Source organism: Ascaphus truei, chromosome 5 (assembly GCF_040206685.1).
Source record: "Ascaphus truei isolate aAscTru1 chromosome 5, aAscTru1.hap1, whole genome shotgun sequence".
Classification (NCBI taxonomy): domain Eukaryota; kingdom Metazoa; phylum Chordata; class Amphibia; order Anura; family Ascaphidae; genus Ascaphus; species Ascaphus truei.
In genome coordinates, this window is record NC_134487.1 from 209038597 (window position 1) to 209061529 (window position 22933).

Below are 22933 nucleotides of genomic sequence, written 5' to 3' on the forward strand. Positions count from 1 at the left end.
CGTCCTAACACAAACTTGACCTTGATATTGATTTTCCTCTGCCTAAATCCTGCAATGTTTTCAGTTTCCATGTGTGTGCCATAGATGAAGGGTTTTTGCCTAATTTTTCTGAAACTTTTTCTGATTTTCATCACTGATTCGCAAGCATCTTACGTTTTTATTGAATTAGACTAAAACGTTAACTTTTCTTGGTGTACAGGCTGTAATATTTTTTTGCTTAAGCTGAAATATTGTATTCCATTGAATAGGGGCCTTATTCTTTTTTTAAATGGGATTTGTTAGAGAACCAGGCCTCAAATCTTGGACATCTTTCTTTGTGCACCAAAAACAGAATAGGGACAGGGAGGAAAGGTAAAGTCAAATCAACTGTTTTGCAACCACTGGACTAACCACCACTAACTCCCCACCCTCTTCAAAAAGATATTTAGCACAATTCAAATAAAGTTGTTACCTTGGTGATCCCTAAAACACCTATGTTTGGACTTGATGAAGTAGAACCATTTCCAGTTCCAAGTAATCCAGCAATAACGCAGCAAATTCCTTCAAAAAAAATTCCTCTGGAAAAAAATATTTGGAGTTAAATATGTGTTATTTATTTTTTCTTTTATCCATACAATTGCTTGTAAATTGCAAATGAAACAGATGGAGAATCTACAGTACATTTAATTTTTAAATACCTAAAAGTTAAGTTCCGGGCTCTTTTGTTTAACAAGTACATTTAAACGTCTTCTGCAACAAAGCATTTGTTATACAAGGGAGATATTAGTAGTAATAATAATGGAGCATTGAGGGTGCTTAATGCAGTTGGAAAATAACTGGCTTTGGATAAATGCCTGTGAAAGACGATGGGACACATGCATTAAGGCAAAAATGATGCCGTCCAGGGGCAAAATATTTGCCCCAAAAAGAAACATATTGCCACATTTGCATTGACAGTGACTGATGTAATTACAGTTGCAGTCAGCTTTATTAACGAGTTTTCTTTAAGGAAACACTGTCAGACCATGGATTCTCCACGGCCAGACTAATTGCCTGTCTGGATTAACACAGTGGGTTCCCTGTTTCTGTATGAGACTCCCACTGTGTTAATCCAACTCGGCCACACGAGTCTGGAAGAGCTGAGCAGTGAGAACAGACAGAAGCAGTCCCTCTCCCTGCACATCTCTAACAGGGGATCGCAATCATTTTTTTAAATGTAAATTACATAGTATTGAAGCAGGGGTCTCTGGAGCTGAACCGCATTAATTTTAGCCTCGGGGACCCCCTGCTTTAAGAGTTACAGGCCCCGGTATGGGGTGCCGGTATCTCCTGCAAGTTTAAATGTCCCGGCTCACGTGATGAGGGAGAATTACATTTGCAGGAGATACCAGCACGCCATAGCAGGGCCTGTATCAGGGAGTGGGACCACTTCTGTCTACTCTCACTGTGCAGCTCTTCCAGACTGGTGCAGCCCGGTTGGATTAACACACCGGGAGTCCCATTCAGAAGCAGGGACCCCTGCTGTGTTAATCCTGATGGGCAATTCCCCCTTACTCTGCACTTGGCAGTGATCAGGCCACACTTGGTCCCTGGTTCACCAGCTCATGTGCGGGGCAGGGCAACAATAGATCTGAATGCATCTGTAGGGTCTGTTTAGCTGAACTAGTAGATTGCTACAGGTATCTTGATCTAATATTCTAAAATTACACTTAAATCTCAAGATCCTTATTGTTATCATTACTAGAGTAGAACTGTAATAAAATGTGAACAGAAAACATTCTGTAACATATTCAGGTACCAGAAACAATGTTTAACAATCAATCATCTTATGATAACTAAAATAAGATCTAAACAAAACAGAATTTATAAGACATTTAATTATTGGTACTGTGATGGTGAGGGGTTACCCAGGCCAATAATAAAGGTATCATGCCCAGCTGGGAGCCCCTGAGCCATATTGGGGAGTTTGAAGTGTCAGCTCTGCAACCCAGTTATGGCATGTGCACTGTATTTCAATAAAGACGTATGTGTGTTTTACTGTTCCAGGAGTTCTAACCAGCGGAGATTCACAGGGCATGAGTTTCAGGGATGATTTTACGGTAAAGTGTGGTCAGGGTGTGTTTGGGTAGATGGGGGCCAGACTTGCTAGTTACCCCAAAACATGTACCAAGGAATCCTACCAGATTCCTGGGGACATGAAGACACAGACCACCAGACAAAATTCTCCCTAGGAAGCAGTGAGCAGCTCATTGCCAGATCTCCCTGCTTCAGCGCAGACCAGAATAGTAAGACCGGCCAGGGGGAAATCACATTCCAGGGTCCGGTATATACCCAAACACCCAGAACCCAGTGTAGGGGTTCATGTCTCTCCCACCAGGTATAAGGTGGCAAGAGTAAAAATGTTTTTAAGTTCCTAGTGGCAGAGTCAGCGGGACCACTATTACCCCTCACAAGCACCTAGCCGTTCCACGGCAAATCTGAAGTTGCATTTGGCGATTCTGGAGTTCATTGTAAGTCTCCATCAGGCCTTGCGAGACCAGGAGTGGCGCTCCACCCGGACAGAAGTTGCGGGCGATCAGGACGCAGCCTGTGTCGGAGAGAGGGGCCAGGAACCTTTGTGCCAAAGACGAGAGGGGAGACTCTCGGATATCTCCACCGCCTACTACCACTTTCCATCTGGTAAGTGGGCAGTCTATCTGAATCAGAGGAGGTTCCAGTGGGACTATATCCATAGGATATTCTATCTCATCAGTGTTACACATTGTGTTGTTTATTAAATGTTTTTTAATTAATTCAGATCACCTGTTATTCGTTTTAGCTTCCAGTAGTTTAATTGTGTGTTAGCCTAAGTGTGTGTTATTTATGTTTTAATTTTACAGTATTATACTATGTATCCTGTTTGTTTTTATTTCATGTATATGATTTCTCTACCGACTGAAGCCCGTTCTGGGAATTGAGTCATCTGCCAGTCCTGGTTGTATATTTTATTTTATTTATACATATATTTACAAGTGTTGGGCGCCAGAGATATACATCTTTTTTCATCTTATTGCTTCTCTGACCAGGTGGTCAGAGTGATATCTTAGGCAGCCACATAATATCTATTCTATTTTATATTGAATCACTATCACTATATATCACTGTAGTGGGTGGATTTGCATCAAACCCCTTTCTAGAATTAGCGCTACTTATTCCTGTTTTCTTGAGTGTAATTGTGTAACATTGTGTGTATGTCAATTCGTGGAATAAATTACAATTTATTTTACCTCCTTGCTTTGCTCAATCATATGATCCCGGTGTTAAAAGACCTGGTCTCCCGTTACAGGTACATCATATCCTTAAACACGTTTACAATTCTTTAACAGAATTTATCTCAACATCCTTAGTTATCTTCTCTTTTGATCCTCCATAGCAATTTCCTCGGAAACATATCTCATTTACTTTATGCATAGTGTATATTGGTCACGTACTGCTAAGACATAAGCTTTATACATAATGTTGGCCCAACAGATGTCACTATTCACAATAAAATCTGAATGCAGGAATAAGCAATACAATGGATTGTCACTGGAACTACTATTTAGCATATGCAACTGTATTATATTAAAAAAAATCTAATATGTTCTGGTTCAAGTTATATCATAAACATAAAGGAAATTATATACTGTACCTATTAATAGCATGAACAGGTGGAGGAGGTGCACCTGATAATCGAGCACAGGCATAATAATCCCCAATTGATTCAATAATCCCTGCCAAAGTTGCACTAAACATTCCTAAAACACCAGCAATAGTTACTGTAGGTAATCCCCACTGACCTGTAAAACAGAGTGCAAAGATTGTAAATATCAGAATATGTATCAATACATTCTTAGTTTGTAGTATCTTTCTATCACCTATTCACTGGTTAGAAATTCACCATACATGATTCAAATGTGTTGCAATAAGAATAAGTCATGAATAAATAATTCTTGTCAAGATTGTATATGCACATACAGTAGGGCTAGATTCATTAACGGTCAACATAGCTGCGTTAAACTTTGACTTTAATTATAAATAAAATTGAAGCAATATATTTTTAAATTACCACTGCATTCATTGAGAATTGTTTATTCATACCGTAAATGTATAGCAATCTCTTTGCATATACATTATGCATTATTTCATTAAAAAGCTAGAGGTACAAATAGGGGATAACTCAAAGAAATCAGTGTAAATTAGCAGTAGCGATGCAATTGTGGAATGGTGGGACAAATCACACTTTCCTTCCACAAAGGTATGTGCTGTAATAGAATTTCTAACAAAGCCCAATGCCAGAAAATGATGTAACCTCTTTGATGCCTCAGGTTACTAATGCATTGCAAATAATTGTTTAAAGGCATCTGTGATGGTGATGCTGTAACAAGAACAATAATAAAGGTATTATGCCCGTCTGGTTGCCCCTAAACCCTGTTGGGGATGAAGGGGTTAACTGTATGGTCACCAAAATGCTGTTTTCCCTATATATCACCTGTGATGTCCCCTGGGTCATACCATGAAAATGGAGTGTCAGTTCTTGTGGCGGTGAAGGGGTTAGCCAGGCCAATAATAAAGGTCTTATGCCCGGCTGGTTACTCATAGACCTTGTTGGGGATGAAGGGGTTAATTGTTGGTCACCACAATGCCATGTTTCCCCTATACATCACCTGTAATGTCCCTGTTTTGCAGCTCTGAAACTAGCTACAGTCCTATGAATGTATTTTGAATGTGCAAACTGTATTCGCAACACAAGGGGGAGCTTCTAGCGCTGTGTCAAGCGTTAATTGAATAAGCGCATCTGTGGTAAGCGGCTCCATTGAAGCTCTGTATCACTTCCTAAACCGCAAAACCCACAGGGGAAGTCTTAACCACAAACTCAAGTGGATAAGTGGTTTCCGGTCTAGTTGAAGTGGCAGAATGCAACAATGTATCCTGCGGTCTCGTTTACCAATTAAGGTCAAGTGGTGGAGTGCTTCTGCGGTTACCGATTCCCGCAAGCAGTGATACATTGTATGCCATAGCTCATACCACAAACCACATCACAGAGCCTATTCAATTAAGTAGCTAACTTTTGTTAGGAGGGAGCTAGCACTCTAATTTCTGGAATACAGATAGCTGAGAATACAACATTCACATATATGTTGTTTTTATATCACCCACACATACAGAAATTACATATAAAAATAAAATGTATTTCAGTTATGTTTTAAAATGTAAAGGCAGGAACCCTTTCCTGTCAGCCGGCAATGAATCCATTAACATGTCAATATGTTAAGGATGAATGAGCTGAGGAATTTTTCATCTCCATACTTCACGGGACACCCTGCTGATTTGGTGCCCCAGTGTCTAGAGAAATCGGAGTTCAAAAGCCTCAGAGAAAAGACTCCCAGCTGGGAGAAAGCTCCTTGCACTGCTGCCGTGGAAATCACCAAAGGAAAAGCTGATGCTGCTGGATCACTTAAAAATATATATTTATTGTAGACCGGACATATACAAAAAAGCAAGCACCTCACGGAGGGGCACTTTGATGCGTTTCGTGCGCTTCCGGCTCTTTGTCAAAGAGTATTAACCTCCCTAGAGAGACAGGCATATATGGCAACTTTTGATTGATAGACCGCCCCCATGCGTCACATGGCTACAATCTCACGAGATTACCTCGCAAGGTATAGTCAATGTTAGCCTGGTGTCATCAACCAAAGCCCCCAGCTGTCTATAATAGTGCCTGAGTGAATTAAACAACAAAAATAGGAAATAATGAAACATACACAGCAATAACCACTTAACTCTAAATAAAAAACATAACGGAACACCCGTGGATGTGACAAAACGAATAATAACAAAAGATGAAAAACATATGTAATGTATGTGTGTATTGAAAAATTATTATTATCATTCGTTTTCACATTGTCACTCAGGCATTATTATGGACAGCTGGGGGCTTTGGTTAATGACACCAGGCTAACATTGACTATACCTCGCGAGGTAATCTCGTGAGATTGTAGCCATGTGACGCATGGGTGCAGCCTATCAATCCACAGTTGCCATATATGCCTGTCTCTCAAGGGAGGTTAATACTGTTTGAGAAAGAGCCGGAAGCGCACGAAACGCGTCAGAATGCCCCTCCGTGAGGTGCTTGCTTTTTTGTACATGTCCGGTCTACAATAAATATATATTTTTAAGTGATCCAGCAGCATCAGCTTTTCCTTTGGTGATTTCCACGGCAGTAGTGCAAGGTGCTTTCTCCCAGCTGGGAGTCTTTACTCCTGCATCATTTCTTTGAGCCGGTGCACGCCCATTCAGATCTTTAATCAAGTGAGTACAGAGGTTATTACTTACCTTCACTTATTCTGTGATCCAGCTGCAGGACATTGTCAATCCATTAAATTGGGGGTCTGGGTTGATACACACGGGTGACCCTGACGAACCCCGTTCATATTTTTGGTTTATGCCCATTCTAGGAGCTTATTTAGGATCAATATCAATATCTGGATCGTTACTGTGGACTTTAAGACTTTGGATTATCAATTTATTTGCCATTGTGTCACTATCTTAGAGCTCTACTCTGGGAGGTACTCTTCCTCCTGTTTTTTGCAAAAGCCTCAGAGACCTTAGGTGTTAGGGCGGACAGATTATTGCAAAGTACCAGATATCGGTGCGAAGTATGAGCTATCAACATTTGGTAGCCAAACCCCAGATTTACTGTCGCCATGTAAGGGGTTGGGCTCGGTATGCTAAGCAGCTTAGGTGTCAAGTTAGCACATGATCGAAGCAAACCGGGAAGCAGCTTCTGCCCTTTTTGTGAGCTACTGGCAAGTCTGGGATAGGTGGGAAAAGTTGTTCCCACAGGAGGATTGGCTGGGTATGTTAGAGATAGGACCCTTAGCCCTATAAACATGCCTGCAGCACAGTCCTAGTTAGATTCATCTGAGATTTCACCAAGATCCGTCAAAGTACAGCGACAGCAATTCCAGAGTGTGAGGGGTTAACAACATCGTAACCAAGGATCATGCCCCTCTTCCAGAATTTGTTTAAGCTAAGGATTCCCGAACGAATCCTGTAAGGACCCAGCGAAAAGACTACTTGCGGCGGAGATACAGGGGTAGCAACTTGCGCCCCTAGCCAAGGATTGTCACACGGCTCAAATTGCGCACCCAGTTGCATGCGTGCAGGGGTGCCCAGAGACTTTGTTTTCAAGTCATTCATTCCGTGGACATTTTATTTCATTCCCCCATCCCAGTAAGTGTTTATTAAGTGTAATTGTGAAGAATCACTGTAGGGAGAGACCTCGCTCAGACCCCTATTTGGTGGAGGCGTGCAGCCTGGGGATAGGCTAGATAGACAAGAAATGTGCACCAAGAGTGGCACACCAAAAAGGATCCCCTTTAAATAGGCACACTGCAGACCTGAATATAAAGACGGTCAGGGGTGGATGTGTAGTATAAAAATAACTTTATTAAATATCCATGTAATGGTGTATATATAAAACTGTATATAGTGCTGTGCTATATACTGTATGATTAGACTACTGTTGGTCTATCCAAACTGCGTCTGGCGTTACAATGTGCTCCCACTAGTTCTGTCTCCCTTTCTGGTTATAATGGATGCTTATGTTCTTTGAAGTCTAAGTGGTTAAGTTAACCCTGTGGCAAATTTGTAGATTAGGTATGTGCTAAAAACGTTTAGCAGTGATTGTATAGTTACAGCTGCTCTGACTATCTTTGTCCCGCATGGTATGCTATATGTCCTCACTGCAGCAGTGTACGAGCAAGCAGCTCTGTGGCCATACGGGCATTACTTTACCTGATTCAATATCACAAATCAGCCCAGCACTACGCTTACTACCTTCACCACTCTTGTAACTATAGGTGCACAGCACCTTCGTACCTGCGCCCATACCAGTGGACATATTAATAGAGCAATTACTTTTCTGATGCATGCACGCACTTATATACTAAGCACACACGTCCCGCAAATCAATGGGTTTTGACTAAAATCTGTAGTGATCCAGAGGCACAGCGCACTGTGTGTCACTATGTACAATCACTGCTAAACGTTTTTAGCACATACCAAGTACTCCCTTTGCCCGCTACTCACCTAAACCGGGCCGTCCAGACAGTCAGCTTCTCGCACTGTTCCGGCGCATGCGCAATGCGTACATAAACAGATACGTGATTATTTAACTTACATGACGCATGCGCAGTATGCACATAACGTGGATATGCCCCATGGATGTATTGCAAGTCTTGGTATAGCCTAAATCTACAAATTTGCCACAGGGTTAACTTAACCACTTAGACTTCAAAGAACATAAGCATCCATTATAACCAGAAAGGGAGACAGAACTAGTGGGAGCACATTGTAACGCCAGACGCAGTTTGGATAGACCAACAGTAGTCTAATCATACAGTATATAGCACAGCACTATATACAGTTTTATATATACACCATTACATGGATATTTAATAAAGTTATTTTTATACTACACATCCACCCCTGACGTCTTTATATTCAGGTCTGCAGTGCGCCTATTTAAAGGGGATCCTTTTTGGTGTGCCACTCTTGGTGCACATTTCTTGTCTAATTGTGAAGAATTGTGTGTTTGTCTGAAAAGGAAATAAATTACAATTTATTTTGCCCTCCTTGTTGTGCTCAATCCAGAATCCCGGTATTAATGTGATGATAAGATTTGGTCTCTCGTGACAGTTCTGCAGCTCAGAACCTAGCTGCAGTCCTGTTAATATGTTCGGTATGTGTAAAATGTGCCCGCTAAGCAATTGGGGCTACTAGCGCTGTAGAAAGAGTTAATTGAATAAGCGTGCCTGTAGTGAGCGGCTACATTGAAGCCCTGAATCACTTCCTAAACCGCAAACCCTCCAGAAAAGCCTTAACCACAAACTCAAGTGGATAAGTGGCTTGCTGTCTAGTTGAAGTGGCGGAGTGCAACAATGTATCTGGCGGTCTCGTTAACCAATTAAGGTAAATTGGTGAAGTGCTTCTGCGGTTATTGATCCCGGCAAGCAATGCTACATTGTATGCCGTCTTCTACCGCAGATTATAAATCAAACCGCAAACCACATCACAGAGCCTATTCAATTAAGGGGCTAACTTGCGTTAGGAGAGAGCTAGCACTCTAATTTTTGAAATGCAGATAGCTCAGGACTAGTCATACAGATACATGTTGTTTTAATACCACCATCTCATATAGAAATCACATATAAAAATAAACCTTGTTTTCGGTCTTTTGAAATATGATGACAGGAACCCTTTTCCTGTCAGCCCGGCAGTTAACCCATTAACATGCGCATATGTTTGGGATAAATGATCTGAGGAATTTCCAACTCCGTACTTCAAAGGGCACCCTGCTGCGCTGGTGCCCCATGTCTAGAGAAGTCCGGAGTTGAAAGCCTCAGAGACCCTGAAGTGTTAGGGCAGGCGGGATACAGTAAAGTACCCTGTACCGGTGTAAAGTACGGGCTATTAACAAATGGTAGCCGATACCCAGACTTACTGTCGCCAGGTAAGGGGTTGGGTCCCGTATGCTAAGCAGCATAGGTGCCAAGTTAGTGCATGTTCTTAGCCGACCAAGAAGCCACCTCTGCCAGGTTTATGAGCTACTGGCAAGTCTGGGATAGGCGAGAAAAATTATTCCCATGGGGTGATTGGCTGCACAGGTTAAGGATAGGAGTCTTAAGCCTATAAGAATGCCTGCAGCCCGGTATTAGTGAGATTCACCTAAGATTCAGCTAAGAAACATCTTAAGCTTCAACCAAGGTCCGTTCCAGCATCAGCGGAGTTCCGGAGTGTGAGGGGTTAAAACATCGTAACAAAGAATTGCACCCCTCTTCCAGAATTCGTTTGAGCTAAGGATTCCCGAACTAATCCTGTAATGACTGAACGAAAAGTTTTCCTTCGGCGGAGATACAGGGGTTGCATTCCGTGCCCCTAGCCAAAGACTTTCGCACGGCTCTATTCACGCACCACCCTGCTCCCGTGCAGTGGTGCCTAGAGACTTTGTTTTCGAGTTATTCATTCCATGGACATTATATTTAGTTTCCCCATCCTAGGAAGTGTACATTGAGTGTAATTGTGAAGAATTGTGTGTTTGTCTTAAAAGGAAATAAATTACAATTTATTTTACCCTCTTTGTTGTGCTCAATCCAGAATCCCGATATTAATGTGTTAATAAGACTTGGTCTCCCATGTCAGGCTTATATTTAACTTGTGGCAGAGGTGGGATCCTGATTGAGCCTATAGTATAGTCTTCTGTGGGATGCTATAACATAGTGGGGAAACTCGTAGACTGTGAGTTCCCAAGACAAGTGGTAACTTACACATGCTTCAAAAGAGCACAAGATAGCGCAACTCGTCTTTGCCCATAACCCTGTGCTTGCGGTCACAACATGAGTCAATGCTCAGGACAGTTCTGGTCCTGGGACCGAGCTCGGATCGTGGACCGGTGTGCAGGCTAGGGACGACCGACAGACGGTCGGTCAAAGGTGCAACTGGAGGACTGCGAGAATCATGAAGCCCGAATTGCTTCACAGAATGGTCCTGGCCCCTTAGCTGCAGTGGCAGCGGACACCAACCAGCCCAGGATGCAGGAGGTTAATCCAGCCCCAGAGCTGCAAGGACATGGGGAGGGAGCGAGTGACAACCAGGATAGTGGTGGCTTGGCGTCAGGGGTGCAAAGGGGGTGGTCGCTGCGGCTGCCAGACTTGCCACCCCAGGGCTCACTGCACTCCTTGCCTCATGGGGAGAGAGGGCTACAGCAGCTGAGAATATTCAGATGCTTGCTGCCTTGCACCGAAAAGCCCCCCACTATCACCTGTCAACGGGGAACAGGATATTCCCCGAGTGGACCGCCACAGCTTCAGCAATTTCCGTGGTGGCACAGACCAGATTGCCGCCTTCTTAAATGACTTTGAGACACAGTGTCACCAGTACCGGGTACCACAATGGGACTTGGTTTTGCGATTAAACCCCTTGTTGTCCGGTCTGGCCAAACAGACTTTGCAGGGCATCCCGAGAGAGGATGCCGATGACTATGGTATTGTAAAAAGCATGTTGCTCGCCCTGTTCTCTATCACCCCAGAAGCATACCGGGGCAAATTCCGAACTGGAGAAAAGAGCCCCCGGGAATCCTATGTCAACTATGGAGCTCGCATGGCATTGCATGGGACTCAGTGGGTGGAGGGTTGTGGGGTTACCAAGTTTCAAACGTTACTGGATTTGGTTTTCCAAGAGCAACTGCTGCAGCAGTGTCCCTTGGATGTGAGGGCCATAAACCTAAGACCCATGTCGATGCTGTGAAATTGGCTGATGAGTATGTGACAAGCAGTAATTTAATGAGCAAGAAAGTGGCTTCCAGAGATGTGGCCAGCCCAACCAATGAAGCCAAACTCACCCCTCAGTGGACACACAACCCTGTAGCAGAAGGCAACGCACCCAAGGCTGCAGAGTTTAGACACGTAAGGCGGTGTTATTCTTGTAACAAAGTCGGCCACCTAAGGCCTGACTGCCCAGACCAGGACTGGTCCGGGGGACCCTATCAGGGACAACGATCACAAGCTGGGAGGCCAGTCACCAATGTGTGACTGGCACACAAAGAGGAGCCAAGCACAGCTGTGGAATCCACCCCCAGAGGGTTGTCCATGGGAGAACCTGCACTTGCCACCTTGGAGCCAGCAGCGGAGATCGGAGGGCATTAGGTTACACCGTCGGGATGCAGCGCAACGATGTCCTGCAGAAGCATCTGCAGAGGGTGACCATCGGGGACCGGCAAGTGGACGGCTTGCTGGACTCAGGTGCCACGATACCCTCGTACGGCTAGAAGATTTGCTCCCGGGCACCGGGATGAAAGTCACCATGCCCGATGGAGGGCCGCGGTCCCTCCAGGTTGCCCGTGACATTTTGGACAGGGGTGCTTGATATGGCATGAGGGATGTGGGGGTGTTGCCCGGGTTAGATGCTGAGGTCCTCTTTGGCAATGACCTGGGGCATGTTGCATGTGTATTTACAGCTGAGCTGGCCTCTGTTGCAGCGATCACCAGGAGCCAGTCAGCCAAGATCACAGCAAAATCATCCCCTGTCACTCTGCTTTTGGAACTTACAGTTCCCGGGGTCTCTGCGGAGACCAGACATGTAAGCCAGACAGAGTCGCCAACTGACACTGTCTTACTGTTCCCTTTACCTTTTCCTGGTCCCCCTGACTTAGCCTTGACAAGCAGGTGGCCAGAGTTAGGTACCCAGTTTAGGGATGCGGTGCGATCAGACCCCAGCTTGGAGGGCATGAGAATTCGAGCAAACTGAGTCTAAGCCAGGTGATGGGTCTGATTACTTCTTGTGGCACCGCGGACTCCTGTATAGAGAGCAAGGGTCTACAGGGTTTGATGAAGTCTGGACCGTAAGCGACAGCTAGTGGTACCCACAGAGTATAGGCAGCAGTTGTTGCGGGTAGCCCACTCCATTCCACTAGCGGGGCATCAGGGGGTCACTCAGATGAGAGCCCAGCTGTTGCAGCATTACTACTGGCCGGTCCTGTGATGCCTGCCAGCGAGTGGGTAAAGCCGGCGATCATGTGAGGGAACCCCTGAACCCATTACCAGTAATAGGGGAACCCTTACATAGAGTAGCCATGGACCTTGTAGGACCCCTCATGGTTCCCAGCTGGTCAGGGAAGCGCTACATCCTCATGGTAGTGGACTTTGCCACCCGGTACCCTGAGGCTGTAGTGCTTGCCACCATTGATGCATGAGCAGTATCTAAGGCATTATTAACCATCTTCACTAGGGTAGGTTTCCCTAGCGAGATCCTAACCGATCATGGGTCACAATTCATGAGTGAATTGTTACAGTGTCTCTGGGATGCATGCGGGGTGAAGCACCAGTGCACAACTCCTTACCACCCCCAAACCAATGGACTACCCTGAAGAGAATGGTTTGAACCTTTATAGAGGCAGAGAGGAAAGACTGGGAGATCCACCTGCAGCACTTGCTGTTTGCATACTGAGAGGTACCGCAAGAATCTACAGGCTTTTCTCCCTTTGAACTGGTATATGGTCGCAGGGTACAGGGATCCCTGGACCTATTCCATGTGGGATGGGGAGAGTACCAATACTGATGCTTCTGTGCTTCAGTACGTGGTAGATCTCAGAGACCGGTTAGAGATTTATTTATAAAATATTTTACCAGGAAGTAATACATTGAGAGTTACCTCTCGTTTTCAAGTATGTCCTGGGCACAGAGTAAAACAAAATAATACATGGTTACAAATACAGTTACATAAATGAACAAGGTATACATGGGGTTGGCACAGGACAACCTTAGGGCTGCTCAGACCAAGCAGAAGACTTGGTATGATCAGAATGCCCGTAGCAGAGAGTTCCTCCCAGGACAGCAAGTACTTGTTCTCAAACCTTGTCGGCTTGATGGCTGCCTGGTCGGGTCTGTATCTGGTACTCCGAAAGGTGAATGAGTGCAACTATGTTGTACAGGTAGATGCTGAGGCAGATAGAACCAAGACCTATCACATAAATATGCTCAAAGTGTACGTGGCACCAAGTATGGCATCGGTGCTGGCTATTTGTAGCCTACCAATGTGGGATCTGGCGAGCAGTGCTCTGCTGGACCTCTTAGGGGAAGCTAGGCAGGAGGGCAGGTTGAGGTAGGGTCTCAGTTGAGTACCAGGCAGAGAACAGAAGCCAGAGCTATGCTAGAACAGTATAGGGTTCAATTCACGGACAAGCCGGGCAGAACACATATCACGGATCAGCTGGTGCTCACAGGTGATCTGCGCCCTCTGCATAAGCATGCCTATCGGGTATCAGTAGAGGTGTAGGGCAGTATAGAGAAGGAGGTAGAAGAGATGCTGGCCCTAGGAGTAATTGTACAATCCCAGAGTCCTTGGGCTTGTCCGGTATTCCTGGTACCTAAGAAGGACGGGACCACCCGGTTCTTTGTGGACTACTGACAGCTCAACTCAGGGACGGTGTCAGATGCTTATCCCATGACCTGCATGGACGAGTTGCTAGATGAGCTCGCAGGGACAAAGTATCTGACCACCATGGATCTCAGTAAAGGTTACTGGCAGATCCCCATGACCAAGGAGGCTAGGGAGAAGACAGCATTCATTACTCCGAGTGGCCTCTATGAATTCTTAGTGATGCCAATCGGGATGAAGAATGCCCCGGCTATCTTCCAATGTCTGCTCAATAGGTTACTGGAAGGAATGTAGGGGTTCGCAAGGGTATACCTGGACGACATTGCAGTGTTTAGCAATTCGTGGGACACACATTTAGTTCATGTAGCGGCGGTGCTAGCCAGAATCAGGGAAGCGGGACTCACATTGAAACCCACCAAGTGCGTAGTAGAGATGGCAGAGGTACTGTACCTGGGGCACAGGGTGGGTTGCGGTCATCTCAAACCAGAGCCTGCCAAAGTAGAAGCAATAGTGCAGTGGCCCGTTCTCAAGACCAAGAAGCAGGTTATGGCTTTTCTATGCACCGCAGGCTACTACAGGAAATTCGTTCCTCAGTACAGTGCCGTAGCTAAACCCCTGACTGACCTGACCCAGAAGCAACTGTTAGTGCTGGTTGTCGGGTCTCCCGCCTGTGAAGCCTTATTCCAGGCACTAAAGATTGCACTAGCCAGTGCCCCTATTCTAGCTGCCCCAAGAAGTTTTTGGTGCAGACCGATGCCTTGGACTATGGCATCAGCGCTGTGCTCAGCCAAGTGGGGGAGGAGGGCAGTGAACACCCAGTGGTTTATTTAAGCAGGAAACTTCTGCCCCAAGAAGTGGCTTATGCCACTATTGAAATGGAATGTCTGGCGATCGTGTGGGCTCTGCGGAAACTTCAGCCCTATCTATATGGTCACCCATTCACTGTGATCACAGACCACAACTCGTTAAGTTGGCTACAGAGGGTGTCAGGGGAGAATGCCAAGTTGCTGTGCTGGAGTCTTGCCCTGCAAGAATTTGACTTTACCATCCAGCATAAGAAAGGCAGTGAACATGGCAATGCCGATGGCCTCTCCCGCCAGGACAATCCCTGTGAACTTCTAGCCTCAAGAGTTGTCAGGCAAGCCCAACCACCGGATGGGGTGGTCGGGGCAGAACCTGCACTTTGAGGTGGGGAGGTGGGACAGTGAAGGGGTAACCAGACTAATAATAAAGGTAATATGCCCATCTGGTTGCCCCTAAACCCTGTTGGGGTGAAGGTGTTAACTGTATGGTCACCATAATGCCATGTTTTCCCTATATATCACCTGTAATGTCTCCAGGGTCATACCGTGAAAATGGAGTGTCAGTTCTACAGCTCAGAACCTAGCTGCAGTCCTGTTAATATGTACTGTATGTGTAAAATGTGCCCGCTAGGCAAGGGGGGCTCCTAGCACTGTACAAAGAGTTAATTTAATAAGCGTGCCTATGGTGAGCGGCTACATTGAAGCCCTGAATCAATATCCTAAACCGCAAACCCTCCGGAAAAGCCTTAACCACAAACTCAAGTGGATAAGTGGCTTGCGGTCTAGTTAAGTGGTGGGGTGAAACAATGTATCCTGATAACAAATACATAATTGTTATGATATATTACATAAAAAAACACTTGACAATTAATTTAAAATTATTTTGAGAGAAAGGTAACTCCATGAATAAACCTAAAATTACATATTCTCCATTAAACAGACAAAATACTTCTAAAACCATATATCAAATCATATACTGTATATGCACATATAAAATTCCATATTACACATAGACAGATTTAAAATACATTTACAATATATATATATATTTTTATACATGGCTACATATATATATATATATATATATATATATATATATATATATATATATACTGTATATATATATATATATATATATATATATATATATATATATATATATATATATATATATATATATATATATATGTAGCCATGTATAAAAATGGTATACAGTTCTTTCTCATGCTGGCAGTAAACCAGGTATCAATCATGGAGGTTTGCCCTCACACCCTGGTGAGGTGTCATATGTACACAAGGGGAGTGGTAACATGCTCTGTGTCCACCGTTAGTGACACAAGAGGTGTGGCTGTTTTCTGAGTCTATATAAGACACAGAACTGCCTAAAGTTAGTTGTTGTTGGAGAGATGGTTAATCAGTGGTTCTACAGAGTGCAAGGTTCATGAGTGTCTGCAGCAGTTAGGCTGTCAGATCCAATTGATTGCCTACCCTACACTGTGTTCAGGGATCTGACACAGATGGTGATCTCCCTTAGGGGAGAGGTGACCTAACTCTTTTGAGAGGCAAAGAACTTCTGAGAGGGATGCACTACCTGGACATGAGCGGCTAGGACGACCACTGTGAGGGGCAGTCTGCCTGAACGTGCAATAAAGATGCCCAGTTTCACAAGACCCTTGCTGTGTGAGAGTGAAGTTATTACACAGAAGGAGGCACCCAGAAGGAGGTCCCCATCAGACACTTCTCCCTGCAGCCGCAGAGATCCTGATGGAGTGGAGGCGCGCATTGTATGTGAGTAAGACTCAGATCACACTACCTCAGATGCCTGTCATGCTGATATCCCCATACCAACCAAGGGGGAGACTCAGGAGTCCTGTAAGCCAGCAGGTGCACCACACGACATAAGGACATGTAATGGGGCTAGTAGACCACAGGGGCCAATGTGAGATTGGGTGGGGGCCCGTAAAACCGTTACATATATATATATATATATATATATATGTATATATATATATATATATATATATATATATATATATATATGATATTAAATACATTTACAACTCTCTGATTAATATCATTACAGTCTAAAGTTATTGGGATTTATTATTTATTATTTAAAAAATGGATGCAACTCTATCTGTTAATTTAGGCCCAGAGGATATTTACTATGTAGTGAATAGATCCAATATTGTTCACTCATTAAGGCGTTTGAGTTCTCTATCACCCCTTCTAGAGTCTCTAACCACTATTTGTAGGCCCTTGAATTCCTTAGGGGGACCTCCATGACAATCAAAAAAGTGTTGTGCAAGGTTATGTACTTTCTTCCCCCTTCCAACAAACGTTTAGCATTCCTTATGCCTTTCACATGTTCACCTATACATACTTTTAATGACCTAATAGTCTTCCCAATGTAAAATTATTACATGGGCAGGTGATCATATTTACAACGAATTTGCTGCAGCAGTTAATAATGTGCAATTGGGATGTCTTGAAAATGGATCCCATCCTAAAACAAACAATTTCTTCAAAACCAAAAGTAGTTTTTAGAAAAGCAAAAAAATCTAAAAAGCATATTAGCTCCAAGTGTTTTAAAGAAAACATCTAGTGTCATCCCAGGTACACAGTTTTTGAATAAACCACTAGGAAATTTTCCATGTGGGAAATGTGTGATGTGTCATTTCATGTCACTTGAGAAAATTTTCAAAGACTGTTGTACTGGGAAAGAATACAACATCAAGCACTTTATTAACTGCCGCAGCAACGTCCTGCCCATGTAATAAGTATTTTTGATATAAACATGTGACCATATCTAATGATGTGTTTTTTTCTGCTCTTTCCTGCTTCCTTTTCATCCCAGCCCTCTGCGTCTCAATATAAATGTCTGATTGAATATAGTTCCTTGTCTGTATAATTATATCTTTCAGGAAATGTCTTCGCTATGTTTAAGCAATATCTTGTTTTCTCTTGATATATTATACCTGTAAATGAACATTGATGTAGAACTTCTAATATAATCATTTCATTATATTACATATTATAACTAATGTCTTATAGAGTGTTTGTATTTTTTTTTTTTATAACTTGTATTTTATTAACAGATAAAAATACATGGTATACAGAAAGATATTTTGTGACCATTTAGTGCAACAGAGGTATATTAAATACAATCATTAAAATACATAGTTGATTCATGCGTATCGGGGCACATGGCTTTTCGAGCCCTACTAAGCCATGTGAATTGGGGAAATCAATAGTGTGTGGGGGAAAAAAAAAATACCTTGGGGTGCGGAAGGGGGGGGGGGGCGGAAGGAGGAATAGGAGGTTGGGAGGGAAGGTGGTATGGAGCCGCTTTATCTTTTTGTGTGAGAGCCAGATTATAGGAGATAGACCGAACTGTTTTTAATAATGTCTTTACCAAGAGCCTGTACTTATGGTGATTGTGTTAATATAGGAATTAGGCTTATGTTGAGTTTTTCACTCCTAAAGGAGAACGCATCTAACACTATCATTGCCAGATTGTGTTACGCTCCACCCCGGGGATATCTGTCTGTGCCAACCACGGCGTCCAGACTTTTAGAAAGTTGTCGCCAGTGTTGTTAACTAAACTCGTTAACTTTTCCATCTGGCAAATTAACCAAATGCGATTCCGAATCTTTGGGATAATTGGTATATATCGGGGTGTTTCCATAGTGCTGCGATCTCGCACCTCGTAGCGATTGTGAAATGTGCAATTAATTTATTGTGCGATTTTGATAGATCTTTTAGAGGTCTGTTCAGAAGGAACAGCCATGGATCTGGGGGAATAGTAAGGTCAAATATCCTTTGTATCCAATTTCTGATCTCTTCCCATATTTGGGATATACGCGGGCAAGACCACAGCATATGCAACAAGTTTCTCCACATTGTTTAGGGCACAATGGGGAGGAGCCTGGAACAAACTTAGATAATTTGAGTGGGGTGAGGTACCATCTCATAAGAACCTTATATGTGTAACGGCTGGACCCCCCTTGTCTGACCCACCCAATCTCATATTGGCCCGTGTGGTCTAACCGGTCCCCATTACAAGGTCGTGTGTGGTGGTGCACCTGCTAGTAACAGGACTCCTGAGTCTCCCGCTTGGTGTTATAGAGGATGGCAGCAGGACAGGTATCTGAGGTAGTGGTTACGAGTCCAACTTACTTCATGTGCAGCGCCTCCACCTCATCAGGATCTATGCTTCCGCAGGGAGATGGTCCTGGTGAGGAACTCCTTCTCGGTGGTGACTGCCACTGCAGAGTAATCTCACACTCACACAGTGGGGTTTTCTTTGAACACGGCATCTTTATTGTAGATTGGGATGTAGCAGACTGCCCCATGCAACTGCCGGCTCTAGCCGCACATCTCTCCGTGCTGTCCCTTTGCCAGGTACGCCCTCCCTTATTGAAGTGGGATTCCCTTTCTCCTAGGGAGATCACCACTGCGCCAGGTCCCTGGACACAGTGTGGCTTAGACAGACTTGATTGGTCACTCTGTTACCGCTAGTTAGAGCACTAGGGTCACAAAAGTATTCTTCCAATCCTTTATGCCGTAGCATACATTTTACCAGCTGCTTCACACAACTGCTGGCTAACACAACACTAACTGACAGTGCTGTGCCCTTTATACCTCAGGGGGCAGGCGCATCTCTGATGTCACTATCCAGGGACTCAGAGCATACAGCCACTCCCTTCCTTACACAGGGCACCATACCAGGGTGTGAGGGAAATCCTCCATAACTACTGTTGGCAGGCCTCTATTTACCAGGACTTACTGCCAACAGGGAAGATGTACGCAGTCATTATTATGCATGGCTACATACTCCCCCTGGTTAATACCCACCGTCCAGGCTGGGACCTAAATTTGGTGTACCTTGCGCCAGGAAACACTGCAAAAGAACACACAAATAACATGGCAAACATCATCACATTGACATAATAATGCAAGCCCATCTCACTCACTGACCAGCAGAGAGCGCTAAAGAAAATCAGACCACTCTAATTTGGCACTCAATAGTAATGTCGAGGATCTGGCTTCTTCACCTCCCGCCCCGCGGCATCATGCACAGTCACGCTGTATTCCCGTGGTATCCCTCGCTCATTGCAATACACCACTTTGTGCATGTACACACTGCGTCCTATCTTCCAGACCCGCATAAGTTGAGCTACCCTCTACTCGGCCTGCATTCCTTTAATGGCTCCCCCTTTTTCTACGATATAATGCTGGATATCGTTTTTAAGCCATCTCTCCCTATTCTCCTCTATCTCTCTCATTAGAGGTTCCGGGACATACGGGTAATCAAGCCCATGCGACCTTCTGTATTTTGCCGCAATAGCCCGTTCAGCTCGGCAAGCCCTGGTCAACTTACTTTCGCCAGCCGCCCCGGGCAGCACCCATGACAGGGGCTCATCGGTCTCTACCGGGTCATCCAACTCTGCGGACCCCTTTGGGATAATAAGGCCTGCCTGGATGCGATCCCACCTTACCCTTAGGGCCCTAAGGTATGCCTCATCATCAAAGTCCCCGGCAGCCCACCAGTGATCAACCATCCCATCCCTTTCTAGGATAAATCGGGTGCGGTCGAACCAAGCGACATACCCATCGTACAACGGGGCCCACCACCTAGTCTCCTTCCGTTCTTCGGAGCTAGGTTCTATAGACTCCTCTATTGACTCCTCATCAGGCCCACCCGAAGATACCCCGGACGTACCCTCAGATCGCCCCACTTGGCTCTTACTCTGTGACCAGTGTCCGCCCTCAATACCCAGCGCGCTATAACTCTCGCTGGCCATCGACCCATGTCGAGAAATCCTCCCTCCACCCTCTGATCCATCATCAGACGTTCCCCAGTCCAGGCTTCCAGTCCGTTCTTGGATAGGACCCCGGGAACCCCCAGACAACCCTAAGCTAGAACTGGACCCGAATGAAATAGTGACGGGGACAGGGGCTTTAGCTAGGGCCTCGGGGCTAACCTTGGGTGTGGACGGGGTTTGGGGACGGGACCGAACCGTAGGTATAGGCAGTGTTACGACCTGCTCCCCAGCAATACCTGTCTCGGCTTCGGTACAAAGTCTCTCTTTCTCACCAGCAGCTGGGTTTCTTGCTCTCCGGCTCGAACGCCCATTCCATCTGGCAGGAGGTGAACGACTTCCGCTGCTCGACCGTAGAGGCGCGATCAACTCCCACTCGATGCCGCTCTGGTCATCCGAAATCTCCTCCGCGCACACACGTGCTTCGACGCCATCTTGGGTTGGATCCCCAATCGGGATCTCTTCCTCCACGAGGACATCTGGCAACGCCCGTCTGCTGCGCGATCCAGTCTGGCTCTGGACTCGCTCTTCCTTCTCCTCCACCCCCTGGATCTGCAACAGGCACTGTGTCCTCTTAGCACCTCGCAGGGTCGGGGTGGATCGACCTCCCTCCGATCCACTAGTCACCACGGCAGTGGGACTCTGGTGATCGGGTGGTCGCGGTACTGGAGACACTCTACTTTGCGTCTCTACACCACGGGGAATGGCATCTCTCCATGGCGTACCAATAGTATGACAGTCTCTTTCTCTGACCATCACACTCGACAGCCCAGCACACTCCTCGTCCGAGGATCCCAACCCGCAGTTCGGTCTGGGCATCCCAGTAGGAGACTGGCAATGGACTCCTCGGTGATCACCTCTCCGATGGTTGGGCTTCTCCGTCGGGAGCACCGAACTTGACTCTGACTCCGCGGGACCTGCACTCTCGTTCCATAGTACTCCCGGCTGTTCGTCGATCGGCATCGGGACATTTCCTGCTACTCCCACAGCTTGTAACGGTACAAAAGTGGTCATGGGCCACATGTACTGCAGTCCACAGTGGGGGCATCGGGCCTCGCTGCCCACGGCTCCGCCCGGCAGTCTGCACTGCAGGCAAAGACACACCACAGTCTCCACACCCTTCACACGGATGACCAGGAAGCCTCCTGGCGCCGAGTAGGGTTGTGTAGAGATCAACGGACTCTGGTCCACTTTATCAGCAACTTCAGCCATATTCACCAGCGGAGGCACTCGTTTCAGAGGTCTGTACTGGTCAATGGCTCTTCGCAACTGAAGGGCAGGGGCGGGTTTGGCAACCCCTCCTCCTTCTTTCTCCATCGATATCCGGTGGAACTGCAAACCACTCCCCCTGGTTGATACTAGGGGGATGTCTCGTAGACTTGTAGGCTGACCCAGCACAGGTGCAGAGTGAGTCATAGTCCATGAGGGCGCGGCTCCAGCTTTCGCGCCAAACTCCCCATCGGGGTGGAGTTTTCTCATTGGCGCCAATCCTGGCCAACAATTAGCAAACTGCAAAGTTGCAAGACTTTCTGCAGCTGGCCCACGCGGTATCCCGGGAGCGCGGGAACCGCCATTTTGGTAAGGATTGTCCTTTTTCCCATTTGAGGCAACGTCTGGCTGTTTGTCAATTGGGGTATAACAAAGTCCATTTCGTTCCTCCCATCGGATAACACTGTCATGCTCATTATTCTCAGGGATATCATCCCGAGAACAAAAACATGATAAACACGGCTCAGCCACGGCTTTCACGCCATTCCACAACAAACTCACAAAAGTCTCTTCTGTAGCTTGTTCTTCGTCCACGCACAGTTCATATGTGTGTTCTTCCTCTGACCGCAATCCTGGACCTTCTGCTCTGTGCAGATCCTCCATTCCTACGGTTCTCTCTCCCCGCCATCCTGGACCTTCTACTCAGTGCAGATCCTCCATTCTGACGGTTCGCTCACCCTGCCATCCTGGACCTTCTGCTCTGTGCAGATCCTCCATTCCGACAGGTCTCTCTTGATCGTTGAACACTGATTTCCTGTACGTGGAGCTCCGCTCTGCGGGGCAGCTACCACATCCGTACAATAAACATGCCTTGTGCACCACCTTGTGTACCTAACGTAGATCTGACTCGTGTTTGCACTACCTCAGGCTAGGCTCACTCTTTCTGTGTCTACTGTAACACGTTCCTCCAGTCTGTGCTCCTTGGTAAGTGGTCTGGAATGGAGACTAGAGTACTCTGGCTCTTCCATGCAGTACTTTAGGCGTCGACCTACTGTTGGCTAGCCTAGTGCGGACCCTTCTAGAATTCCTGCCCTAAGTTACCAGTTTACCCCTTCAGGCGTCCCCCGCTAGCGCTACCTCAAGGCGACTAGGACAGCAATA

At 45.7% G+C, this 22933-nt stretch overlaps 1 protein-coding gene across 3 annotated transcripts in view; it reads right to left on the reverse strand.

The window, feature by feature from the left end:
* The window catches only part of SLC23A1 (solute carrier family 23 member 1), a 396028-nt gene that overhangs the window by 128366 nt on the left and 244729 nt on the right, over positions 1–22933 (reverse strand). For all 3 annotated transcript variants that reach the window (XM_075601621.1, XM_075601620.1, XM_075601622.1), the window contains 2 exons: positions 3650–3797; positions 452–557 (listed from right to left, as the gene is read on the reverse strand). In XM_075601621.1, coding sequence (XP_075457736.1) covers positions 452–557; positions 3650–3797 — 254 coding nt within the window. The remainder of the gene's footprint in view (positions 1–451; positions 558–3649; positions 3798–22933) is intronic.